The following is a 12,243-nucleotide window of genomic DNA, read 5'->3' as shown; positions in this document are numbered from 1 at the left end:
GGAATGTGTTGATAGGTGCAAATGAAGGACAGTGCTGCTGCAGCAATGCATTATAACTGGATAAAATGCAGACTGAGCCTGATTTTAAATCTAAAAAAGTATTTTTATTAAAGTTGGTTCACTGTAAATCCGGACGGCATATCAAAAGAAGTAAGATAACATAACTCAATCCTCCAAAGTTTGAGTCATTCACATTAAATAAAGCCAACTCAAACATGAATTGTTAAAGTAATAACTTAATAAATCTGTGCTGTATTTTAAGTATTGCTGATTTAACTCTAGTTTGTTCCGCTGACTCATTTTCTTTAGGTTGACTTTATGTTAACTGGCAACCATTGATATCGGATTAATTGTTTCGACAGGTAAATGTAATCATTTGCTTTACTGGAAGAAAACTGTGGTAACATTTGTAGAAAGAAGATGCATTTAAGTTACTTTATTCAGATAAATTCTGTGAACACATTTTAAATAAGTTTGGATAAATTAGTGTAATATACTCACTAGTTTTAAGCACAATTAACTAAATTTACCTTTTACAATAAAGTAGTTTCTTGTACTCAAATCAATTTATCAATGTTGGAGTTAATAGATTTAAGGCGATCGGTTTCACCTTCAGCTAACACTTTACTTTAATCTATTTAACATTTATAAGCCGTATACGAACATTCAATAAATGGTTTATATCATGCTATAATGTAGTTTTAAGCAGCTGTAAGTGTTTATTAATATACAGTATTTTGCCAAAAATTTATACATCATTAATAAACGCTTATATCTGCATTATAGTGTATTATAAACCATTTATTAAATGCTTATAAATGCTAAATACTTCAGATAACGTGTCACCCACCCTTAAAACTGTCTACTATGGCTAAAGGAAACAAAATGCCTAAATTATTGCCCTGACCTCCTTTGCAGTTGCAGTCTCTCATTATCAGCCTCCATATGGACCTGATAATAAAGTACGAGGAGCCTCGAGCCGACGAATCATTTGTCGGAGGAGACTGCTTTTCCAAGAAGAATCTACCCCCCCCTTTTTTTTTTTTTTTTTGAGGATGTCTATCGCTTTCCGGGGAGCGGGGCCAGTAATGGACTCTAATGCAGCAAAGGAAATTATCCACTCATGTCCAATCACTACCTACGAGGCACCGATCAATACCAGGTCCCCAGGGCTCGGAGGGAGACCGGGATCGTGCTGAGAGCAGGGAGGGCCGGGTGAACTGCTTCTACACACGTTTGGTTTAGGAGAGGTGGGGGACTGAGATGGACCGTCTCTGAATTTACTTTTGGATTAAACCTCCTGTCTGATAGCGTGGCGCCCATCCATCTAATACATATTTTAAAGACGCCTATGATGGGAATTCAGGTTGGACTCTTGTTACAGAGACAGGACATGCTTTATAAAATCAATTATGGTCAATGAAACCAAATTTGATTTGTCAGAAGAACAATTTTGGCAAGTCACCCTTTACATGCTTTATTAATGGTTAACAAGTCATTGGCTGATGCTTTGTGCTTCAGTTTGAAGCCATTAATAAAAACATCTTGGTGTTGCCAGAATCCCTTTTTGTTAACAAGTCTGCCGTTATAAATGATCATAAATCCGTAACGCAGTCTGCAACGATTAGTTGATAAATCAATCAAGCAAGTATTCCGATAAACTATTTTTTTTTAAATCAAGGAAAACTTCCAGATTCTCAGATGTCAGTATTTGATGTTTCTCTTTGTTATTTATGAGAGTAAACGGAATATATTCTGGTGGTTCAATAAGCAATCTGAATACTCTACCTCAGGCAGCTTAGTTTAGCATGCTAACATTTGCTACTGGGCACCATTGACTGTATATATATTGATGGACAACATGACAGCTCCCCAATAGTGAAGCCAAAACATCGCCTCCTAGTGGCTGGCTGCAGTATAGCTCATAAACCCCGCCCCCATCCATGTTAGCAGACGGTTTCTGTCTCTTTAGGTTAGTTTTAGATTCTTTTTACACGCATCAATAGGTACCAACCATGTCGGGAAAGAGGCTAAATAACGCTCCAAAGTTAGGCTACAATGAAAATGGGTTCAACGGGTACCCACGAGTCTCCCTTTGACACTTTATGCTAATCCCGAGCAGGTTTTTGCATGTGGTATTAAAAGTGTTACTTTCACCTAGTTTACTTTAATATTTCTGCAGACTGGGGTCCATAAACACTGTTGGAATTACATAAATTGGGAATGACTGGAAAGCTGAGATAGGTTTAGATATTTCAGTTTGGGCCAAAGTGGTGGACCAACAGATTGCCATTCTCGAGCCAAGCGGCGCTTACGTGGCTAAAAATAACGGTTTTGGACCAACTCCAGGAAAAAGAGAAGGAAGCCAATCAGGAAAAGTGCAGCTGTGATCCAAATACTCAAATCGGTCCAATCAAGCCAGTTTCCATCCACTGAAACTAAAAAACTGTTCATTTGAATTTCTGCCAAGAACTTTTTCCCAGCAGCCTTTAAATGAAACAGTAGGGTAAACACAGATAGGTTCTGTTCCATTTAGTGGAGCAGAACATTTCCAGTGAACCAACATGCACGAAAGCAGCAAAATTTGTACTCTTGGTAACACCAATGTTTACCCTACTATTTCATGTCAAAATGGCTGCTGTGAAAAAGGCATTACTACAGTTTTATCTAATTCAACTTTAAACTAAATCTATCTGTAAAAACCGCACGAGGAAAACAAACCGGATTAGATGTGAAGGCCGAAATATAAAATCTGAATGTGTCCAAAATCGGCCTTCAGAAGCACACATCGGTCAAACCATCGTTCTGGTTAAAAGAATCACCTCCTCCCCTGCCTTCCACAGTGCTAATGCCTCTCAGCCATCTGCCCTGTTTCTCTCCCAAGTCGTCCTGATCAATTAGCCTCCTTCTCGCCGTCGGCCTGTCTGCCCCCCCTCCCCCTCCCTGTTTTTCCTGTAGACTCTAGTCAAACAGTGGCGTAGTGTACGGGCAGAGTGCCCTAAACCCCTGAAACCATCGCGCCGCAAACACTCTCCCAGCCTGCGAAAGGAAGTGGAGAGCCTGCCAAAGATAAAGTGGAGGACCACAAACAAATGGAGTAACTGAGCTCATTAAAGGGGCGGTGTGGTGGGTCAGCATCCTGCTCGGGCCCGATCAGCTTTCGATGACATCATCTGCACGAGGCTCAGAGAGTCATCGATAAATCTGACGTACCTGAAGAGATCTACAGTGATGAAGATGAGACCATATCATTCTATTAGTCAAACACCACAGAGGTAAAATCCTTTTTTAATGTTTGCTTAGTAAAGGTGAACAAATATTACCTGTAAAAAGTGCTCACTGTGAGGAAGAGTTGGGGGTACTTTAGCTGTTTCTGTGCTTTATGCTCTCTCTTATAAACCTTCAGTACATCCAGTATCCTATTAACATACTGCTGTAAATCACATGTGACCGTTTTAGGTCTTCAACACAAATGGTCCTTTGATCTGACCCTGTGACTGAGACCAGATCCTTATCAGACATCCCCCTACCATAAAACCACTAACCCCCTAAACAAACTGTCTACATTTACTACCCCATCTAAAACTTTTCTCTCCCACACGAGGAAGGAGAAAAGGGAGGAAGAAGGGAGAAAAAAGATGGCAGGAAAGAAGAGCAGAAGATACAAACCATGTCCTCAATGAATTGTGAAAAAATTGTTATTTAACAATTTGTAACAACAAATTTGGGACAAATCTGCCCCTCAAAGTAGGAAGTAGAGGTTCTTGTTTTTTCCAAAACCAGTCGTTTTACCTGAAGTAACATCGTAACTTCATTCAAAGTGGACAGACACAGAATAAAACTCATTAAAATTATTTCCAAAACCAACGGTTGAAAAAAATGGAAAACAGCAGTCAGTGACAGACCGGCTATGGAAACAAACCACAGAGAGGCTGCGATACAACACAGGCAGAGGGAGAGAGACACCATGTGACTCTGTAGCTTTATATAGAGTCATACAGGCAGGATTTTACTCCGGAAGATGATCACTGCAAGACAAACAGCAGGAATTCAGTTCATGTTACATTAGTGCTCGCTGCATGAAAAAAGTTTTATTGTTGGAGCCCCCTGCTGGGGGCATTAATGTTGCAGCCTTAAATGCCTGATTTGTCGGCAGCTTTTCCAAAGAACTTGGACACAGGGTATGGTTGGTGAAGCTCGTTGGAAACAACGATTGGTCAAATTTGCAGAACAGTTGTAGTGATTGGATATAAAATTTCAAGGTTGTGCAGAATTCACCAGGAAATGGTTGAATTTGTGTTAATTGTGGCAATCGCAGCTTCCCGGAGAGACTGACTCACTCAGTCTAAACGAATGACAGAGCTGCATTATCTCACTGCTCACAGCACAGCTAGTGTGGTTACAACCTTTTAGTCGTGTTAACCATTGAATCCTGCTGATGTTTTAATCACAACAATGACAAAAAATAAGACAGCTAAAATAGGGCTGCACCATTACGGCCAAAATTACCATCCCAATTATTTGAATCAATATTGAACAGCAGCTAAATGAGCTGTTGTTTTCATAAAGAAGTCAGGCTATAATTGTTGGTTGTTGGCAATAATAACGTCCATCATCCTGCACAGTGTGAGTCTGAGCAGCGACAGTGGAAGTGGCTGAGAGGATGGAGGTGTGCAGCGTGTCGCCTGCCTCCTCTGACAGCTCAGTGCTCTGTTGTTCCATCACTCCCTGACACATTGACAACTGAGCCAATGTCAAACTAATGGCCGTTGTCTTGTTTTGTAGATGCACTTTAGTTGAACAGTGGCCAGTGTCGAGCAAACACTCTGCACTTCCTGTGACTAGCTCACTTCAAAATAAATGTCAACTCATGCTTAGCCAGTTAAATGCTTTTACTTTGAAACTGCAGCAGAAGGAAATTGTCAGCAGTAACTTATTACAGCTGCAGGGTGTGTGTGCAGCCATATGACAGCTCCCTGAAAGTGAAACCAGAACATCTGGATCACCCGCGGTGGCTGGCTGTTTTGAGATGCAGCAGTTTTCTACGAGCCTGGCACTTTTTAAACGTCAGTATCGCAGATGATCATTAAATCTTGGCGAGCTAAAATCGTGATTAATATTCGACTAATTAACATAAACTCAGTGTCCATAACAGAGACACTCCCACTGAAAACAAAGGGATTGAGTTAAGGAAGGAAGACTGCCATGTATCCAATAAATATGAAACACATTTATTTGTTTGGATGTAGTATGAGCACATTAAATCATAAAGATGTAATCCTGTCATTAGTTAACAAGTACTGTAATGTAACTGATTCCAAAACAGTCAAACCAACTCCTTAATATCAATCTACTGTAGCTTTTACTTGATCCATATAGTTTTAAAATAATTCTGGAAGTATGATTCATGCTCTTGATCTCCACCTAGGTGAAGGTGATGCGACACCAGAACATCCAACCTGGAGTCCTATCGGGGGGGGGGTCAGTTTCAAGCAGAGTTACAGAGGACAAACACGTTCCACACAGAGACGTCTGAATTTGATTTCCTACTAGGAAAAAAATAGATTTTTATCTGCTGTTAACAAACTTCAAACCAACATGGCTGCACTGATATGACGTGGTCGGCGTGTTGGATGTTTCTTCCCGCCACTGAGCGAGGAGCTGCACTTAATTCTGAGCTTAAAAGTCTTATTGACTGGAAACTTTTCCACCAGTCCGCGTCACATTCCACGTTCGATTCCCCTCTCGGTGGTCCCCGGGTTTAGAACATGACCTGGGCTCTGAAGTGTTTCTGCCTGGTGGTGTTGTGGCTCATGCCCATCTTCAGCATCCACTTCGACTTCATCATCTGTACGTACTGCATGTCTCTCGGTTTCTGAAAGAAGCCGTGGCCTGAGGAGTGGGAGAGAGTGGGAGAGAGCGGGAGAGAGCGGGAGAGGAGGGAGAGAGTGGGAGAGAGTGGGAGAGAGCGGGAGAGAGCGAGAGAGAGCGGGAGAGAGCGAGAGAGGAGGGACAGTGTGTGCAGGGTCATTAAGTGGTTCAGGAGCAGGTTTCTTTTACAGTTATTATGGGAGTAATGACGAGCAAACACACAAACACTCACATACACCAACAATCCCTCCCCCGAATAAGTGTGTGTGTGTGTGTGTGTGTAATGAATCCTGCTTCAGATAGAGACATTGTGTTTGTGCTGTTCAAAAGGTTTTTAAAACTGAAAAGATAAATGTTGGATGGTGACAAAGCTTAATAAATGAGGAACATTTTAAAGGAATTTGGGTTTGAATGTGAATGGGACTGGTGCACACCCTCATTCAGCTCTCTTTCCTGTTTCTCCCTTTAAACTGTTAAATATCAAACAAATGATCCCAATAAAACCATTCTGATGTCGTCTGAAGGTCCCAGTATCTCACCTCCGTCTCCCCCCCAGCCCAGAGCTCTGTACTGCCGCAGGACTCTGCCAACGGCGTTCCGATTGTGGGTCAGCGCCACCGCTCTCTGAGTGCCGAACCGCTGTTTGTAGTACCTCATGAGGGAGCGGTGGCCGATCTTGGCACCTGAACAAACACAAAGACGTTCATTCAGTGTGAGTGGAGTGAAGTGTGAATAATAAAACCAGTGAGAGCGCAGATCCAACAGAAACAGCAAACAATTCAAACGTGGATCCACCACCAATTTCATTTTAAACAGACATTTTTTACTTTTCATTTGTAAGACTGTATGAATGAATATGGATGATGTTTGATATTTTAAAAGTGGAAGCGCCATCAACAAGCCTGGATGGTGTGTTTGAGATTCGTTCTACGCTCACATGGAGGCAACACAGGGTGAGAAACTGATATACAAATCATTTCAGCTGCACTCTCAATGCTGTAAGGCAGAAATAAAAAAGGCTTATTTGTGCCATTTTAATTCTGTGAATGATTTTTCTTTACACCCACACACTGTACACATTGTACACACTGTACACACTGTACACAGGAGCCCTGCTCTCTGCACTCAGTTAGGTTCCTCTACTGACTGATTATAAACACTCAGTTTAAAGTGGCGTCACCTGAAGGGAGAGTCAGCTCCAGCGTGTCGTCGTCGTACTCCAGGGTCTTGTCATCGGGCAGCTCCTCTTCGTCCATTTCAGCATCCTCTCCCTCCTTCCTGTCTGGGTAGCTGCTCCTGTTGGCAAAAAAACAACCGAACGTGTGACTCAGAAGGAGGAAGACGAAGACCAAACGCCTTCCTGCTGCCTTTAGGTGCTCTGATATCTGTGGGAGGTTTCATCCATCACAACGGGCCGGTAAACGGGTAAAAGGATCGCAGGTTAAACATAAACGGTACCTGAAGTCGTAGAAGTCTGCGAACTCCAGGGCCGCGTCGCCGTCTGTGAAGAGTTTACAGTGGCTCTTGTCCGTCATGTGACTCTGTACCGCCTCTGCCGAGTAGAACGAGCGGCCCTTCTCGTTACACCACAAACACACGTTCCCAGCACCCACTTTCTCCCCTGCAGCACAACAGAAGATCAATATAAGATCGGACTGGGAAGAACATCGTATAACAACAGCACCGAGGAGCTCGCACTGAATATCAGCGGGAAAACATATCACACGCAGCAAAGGGCCAACGGTCGGACTCGAACCCACAGCCACTGCAGAAAGGACTCATGCTACTGGTTCTTTCCAGCCTGGTCTACACTCAGGCAGTTAATCAGTATGGTGGAGCGCCCTCTGCTGGATCACAGATGTCTGCTGCACTTACAGACTGTACATTCTGACTTTGAACACGGTCGAACCAATGTTCAAACTCTGAATAAAAGTAATCACAGTATGTAAATCACAGACACTGTCATTTAAAAGAACAGCATTATAATGAGGTAGTGGAGAGCTGCAGGGGTTAACTGGATTACAAATCTCCAGATGTAAGAAAACATTTCGTTTTTTGATGAAAATTAAATTCTGGGTTATTTTTTATGATGTTTTTATTGTAGTCATTTTTTTTTAGCCGTGCACAGTTTGCTATGTGAAGCACGTTGGGCTGAAAGGTGCTGTAGAAATAAAGTTGAGTTGAATCAACATGTGAGTTAGTATGGGACTGTGAATGGGCGGACTCTGGGAGAGGACTCGGACCCGGATCAGAGTAGAAACCTGCCTCATTGTAACACTGAACTCTCAGTGACTCCTGCTGATCTCTGATCAGATGTGACTGAACCTGTGGGTAGGAATCAAACACATTAGAGCCCGGACCCTCACCGAGGTAGCGGACGAAGCCCTTGAGGTCGACGAGGAACTCCACGTCGGGGATGAAGAAGCCGTGGACTTTGGTCATGTGGGCGACGTTCTTCATGAGGGATTTGGAGTGGTGGGGGCAGAACAGGCAGTCGGTGACGGGGATGGAGCCCGGCAGAGCGGCGGGCTGGGGGTCGGACGGAGCCGCGGGGTCTCCTTCCTCGTGATCCATCGTCTCCTCTTCATCCTCTTCCTCCTCCTCCTCCTCCTCCATCTCATCGTCCTCTTCCTCCTCGTCGACGTCCTCCCACTCCTCTGGAAAATTTTTATTAGAACATGGCGTCACTTTTTAACACAGACAGCTAACGAAGGTCTTCATTTACTCTGATTACTCTTTAAGTGTCGGTGCCTTTAAAACAAACTCATCACACTGAAAGACGGCAGTTATTGACGAGCTGAGAAATAATACAACAGAGGAAAGAACTTCTGCAACAATTCACTGCTTTTAACTAATATTCCAGGATCTTTCCAGGAGGTTTTTTTGACAATCCAGATCAGCATTTGCTTACAAACGGTCCTAAAAGCTGCGGTTTCGGGGCAATTGGCTGCTTTAATTTGGCCTCAGCCCGTAAGTAAGAGTTCAAATCAAGTAGAATTGATTCAAATTAACTGTGCAGAAAGAGTTCATTGTGCGTACAATTAACAACCACCGTGTACGTATCTATACTGCAGCAGTGAGTCATCGGTGCCGTACGCAGATACGAGAATATTGCTCGCAGCTCTGGAAGAAAATAGATTTGATGCCAAAAAGACAGTTTACCCAACCAACATCAAACTAAATACAAACTGTAGTTTACGAAGGCGATCTGAGTGAGGGGCTTAACTACAAAACTCCCAGTATGACAACACATGGTTATTTCCAGGATATTTGGTCATTTTAATCAATTTCCAGATGTTTCCATGACTGGAAAACTAAATTTCCAGGTTGTCCAGGTCATGAGGGAACCCTGTCAATAAATCCCATTAAAAACACCACAACCAACAGTGGATGTACGGACTAACACTAACACTGTGTGTGTATAGTCTCATCTGAAAACCACATCATTTTAACGATTTCTAAGATCTAAACTTTTGACGAGCTGAGCACGAGCTCTCTCTCTCTCTCTCTCTCTCTCTCTCTCTCTCTCTCTCTCTCTCTCTCTCTCTCTCTCTCTCTCTCATTACCAGCCTCCATCTTCATCAGAAGAGTGCGCAGTTACAACAACCGAAGAGCCGATAGAACAACGGTCAAGCGTCAATAAAGAAGCCTATTAAGAATGACTGTTCAAAAATAAAAACCCACAATAATACGGACAAATAATTGTAGAAAAGATGGTTTCATTCCTCCTCCTCCTCCTCCTCCTCCTCCCACCTTCCCCAGCTGCGGCTCCCTCGTCTCTCTCCCTCCTCTTGGCCTGCTCCTCCAGCCACATCACCCTGGGAGGTTTCTCCAGCTTCTCGGCCCGCTGCCTCGCCGCTGCCTGCGACGTCTGGGCCCTCCCCTGCTGCTCCTTCAGGGCCTGCTGCAGGGCCTCGTTCCGGGCGTCGCGGTCCAGCTTCTCGTCGCCGAGTCCCTTCTCCAGGTTCTTCTCGTTCATCTTCTCCACCTTCCTCTGGGCGGCGAGCAGCGCCTGCTTCTCGGCCTGCTGGTGTTTGTGGGACTGCAGGTGGTTCTGGTAGGCGTTGGCGGTGGAGAACCTCTTGTTGCAGGTGGCGCAGCCCTCGGTGGCCGCCGCCTCGCTCAGCTGCTGCTCGGCGGCCGCCCGCTGCGCCAGGACGCGCTCCTGGAAGTTCTCCGCGGTGACCGGCGGCATGTCGGCCACCTTGCGCTTCAGGTTGTAGCGGTGCCAGTCGGTCTTGTAGTGCGCTCGCTGCACCTCGCCGTCTGTGAAGGCCACTCTGCAGCTGATGCAGGTGTAGGACGCCATGGCGAGCTGGAGGCCAGACGGGAAAGGTTGTTTGCTTTATTCTGAAATATGTGCTGTTCTGCTGTTTGCTCATTTCTCTTTTAGACAATTTACATTAATTACATTTCTTACAGAAGTGAACAGAACAGATATAAAGTGTATTTCTTAGGTTTTCTTACAACCTTTAAAATCAAGAAGACCATGAAAGTTTGGCGACCCCTAACGGGGGTTGGGAACCACAGGTTGGGAACCACTGGTTGGGAACCACTGGTTGATGATGATTCTTACTGTTACTTTGTTGTCCAACAAACTGTCTAATTAAACCCTCATATCTGAGAGAATCAGACAATAAAGGATTGATTATTAAAACACACACACACACACACACACACACACATATATATATATACACATACATTGACTATAGTGGAGGAACCACAGACAGACAGACAGGAGGAACCACAGACAGACAGACAGACAGACAGACAGACAGGAGGAACCACAGACAGACAGACAGACAGACAGGAGGAACCACAGACAGACAGACAGACAGGAGGAACCACAGACAGACAGACAGGAGGAACCACAGACAGACAGACAGACAGACAGGAGGAACCACAGACAGACAGACAGACAGACAGACTATAATATATAATCTAAGCAGCGGTCTGTGATCGGTGCCATTAGTATTAATGATTCAATGTAGAACACAAGAGAAGAACAAACGTTACATTAAACCTCTCCTACCGGAGAGAGCTACCGGAGAGTTACCGGAGAGTTACCGGAGAGCTACCGGAGAGTTACCGGAGAGTTACCGGAGAGCTACCGGAGAGGCAGAAAGCTTTTCTTTCTGTTTCCAACCTCAACTTTAATAAAGTTTAACGTCGGTTAGCAGCAGCAGCTAATGTAAAGCTCCTGTAAACAACAACAGCGTCTGACAGTGTTTACTCACAGTGTTTACCGACAGTGTGTACCGACAGTGTGTACCGACAGTGTTTACTTACTACTTCAGTGAGCTGACTCTTCCGGAAGATGACAAAATGATTTTTAATCTGTTTTTGTTTTTTAGTAAAATGTGCTCCGTTCACCACGCGAGGGGAACTTCCGGGTTACTTCTTCTTCTTCCTGTCTTTTGGCAACCAGCGTTTCCGGCGCATTACCGCCACCTCGTGTTTTCACATGAGTACGACGAGTTTAACAAAGACAGGTGTGTTTATCTGGAGCTCTGTCTGGATACACACACACACACTTGGTCATATACAGAGATTAGTTTCTTTAATTGTTCCTCGTTAACTAAAAGTGAACTAAAAACTAAAACCAGCTGTTATAAAACATTGTAGTTAACTGAAAATAAAAACTAGACTTTAGAGAAAGCAATGAAACTAATTGAAACAACATTGTGTTATAACTAAAATGAAATAAAGAATATACTGGAAATGTCTATTTTTAGCACAAGCGTGAGAATGAATACGGTTTACTGAGACTAGGTTTTCTACGACTGTGAGTCAGTGGTTTTCTGTTTATAGCAAACCCTCTGAGAACTATAATTAAAATGAAATAAGAATATGAAATATCTGATAATGATTCCTGTAAACTCCCTCTCAGTGACACAGTCCAGGGAAACACGAGGTGGGAATTCCTTATCTAGAAGACTAGAGACACAAACTTCAGTCTCATATCAGCTTAATATTACTATTACAGTTATTCCAGTGGAGGGTGCTATTGTACAAAGGAGTGAAGCTTAGTGGGAACAGGGAGAGTTTATGTGTTACACAAAATGAAATGAAACAAGCATGCATGAATTAACTTTAACTATATCTGTTTTAGGCTTCCACCTGGTTCTGTCTGACTCTAGTTGAATAAGTTACAATAAAAATATATCGACTCAATCTCTGAATGATGACCGTAAAGCATGACTCCTTTATCATAAGCTTTATTTCACCTTATTTACATATTCTTGACAATCTCTGGCACTGCTAAACACTAAATCATCTTGTACATTTATTAACACCAGTGAGGTTTACTTTATTTGACATTATGAAGCAGAGGACATTAAAGCACACACAGGATGTTAAAGATGACAC

The 12,243-nt window shown here is 43.4% G+C and overlaps 1 protein-coding gene across 3 annotated transcripts; it reads right to left on the bottom strand.

The window, feature by feature from the left end:
- Positions 1-5,210: 5,210 nt before the first annotated feature.
- Positions 5,211-11,310, bottom strand: znf622 (zinc finger protein 622). Of its 3 annotated transcripts, none has more exons than XM_051403262.1 (7): positions 11,164-11,310; positions 9,625-10,186; positions 8,238-8,528; positions 7,330-7,492; positions 7,052-7,167; positions 6,411-6,554; positions 5,211-5,892 (listed from the first exon to the last, which is right to left on the bottom strand). In XM_051403262.1, the coding sequence occupies exons 2-7, from the start codon at positions 10,178-10,180 to the stop codon at positions 5,762-5,764; spliced, it is 1,401 nt and encodes a 466-aa protein (XP_051259222.1). In that variant the 5' UTR covers positions 10,181-10,186; positions 11,164-11,310; the 3' UTR covers positions 5,211-5,761. The 3 variants fall into 3 exon arrangements, with proteins under 3 accessions (XP_051259222.1, XP_051259230.1, XP_051259211.1); XM_051403270.1 differs by having other exon boundaries at positions 11,151-11,294; XM_051403251.1 differs by lacking the exon at positions 11,164-11,310 and adding an exon at positions 10,342-10,360.
- Positions 11,311-12,243: the final 933 nt, after the last annotated feature.

Source organism: Dicentrarchus labrax, unplaced genomic scaffold (assembly GCF_905237075.1).
Source record: "Dicentrarchus labrax unplaced genomic scaffold, dlabrax2021, whole genome shotgun sequence".
Classification (NCBI taxonomy): Eukaryota; Metazoa; Chordata; class Actinopteri; family Moronidae; genus Dicentrarchus; species Dicentrarchus labrax.
This window is presented reverse-complemented; position numbering and strand designations above follow the sequence as displayed.

Excerpts from the sequence above, each read along its gene's own strand:
- znf622 (XM_051403262.1), bottom strand. The coding sequence starts at position 10,180 with ATGGCGTCCTACACCTGCATCAGCTGCAGAGTGGCCTTCACAGACGGC. Across the intron at positions 6,555-7,051 it reads GGAGCTGACTCTCCCTTCAG|GTGCCAAGATCGGCCACCGC; the intron begins GTGACGCCACTT and ends GTGTTTGTTCAG. Across the intron at positions 5,893-6,410 it reads GGGCTGGGGGGGAGACGGAG|GCCACGGCTTCTTTCAGAAA; the intron begins GTGAGATACTGG and ends CCCACTCCTCAG.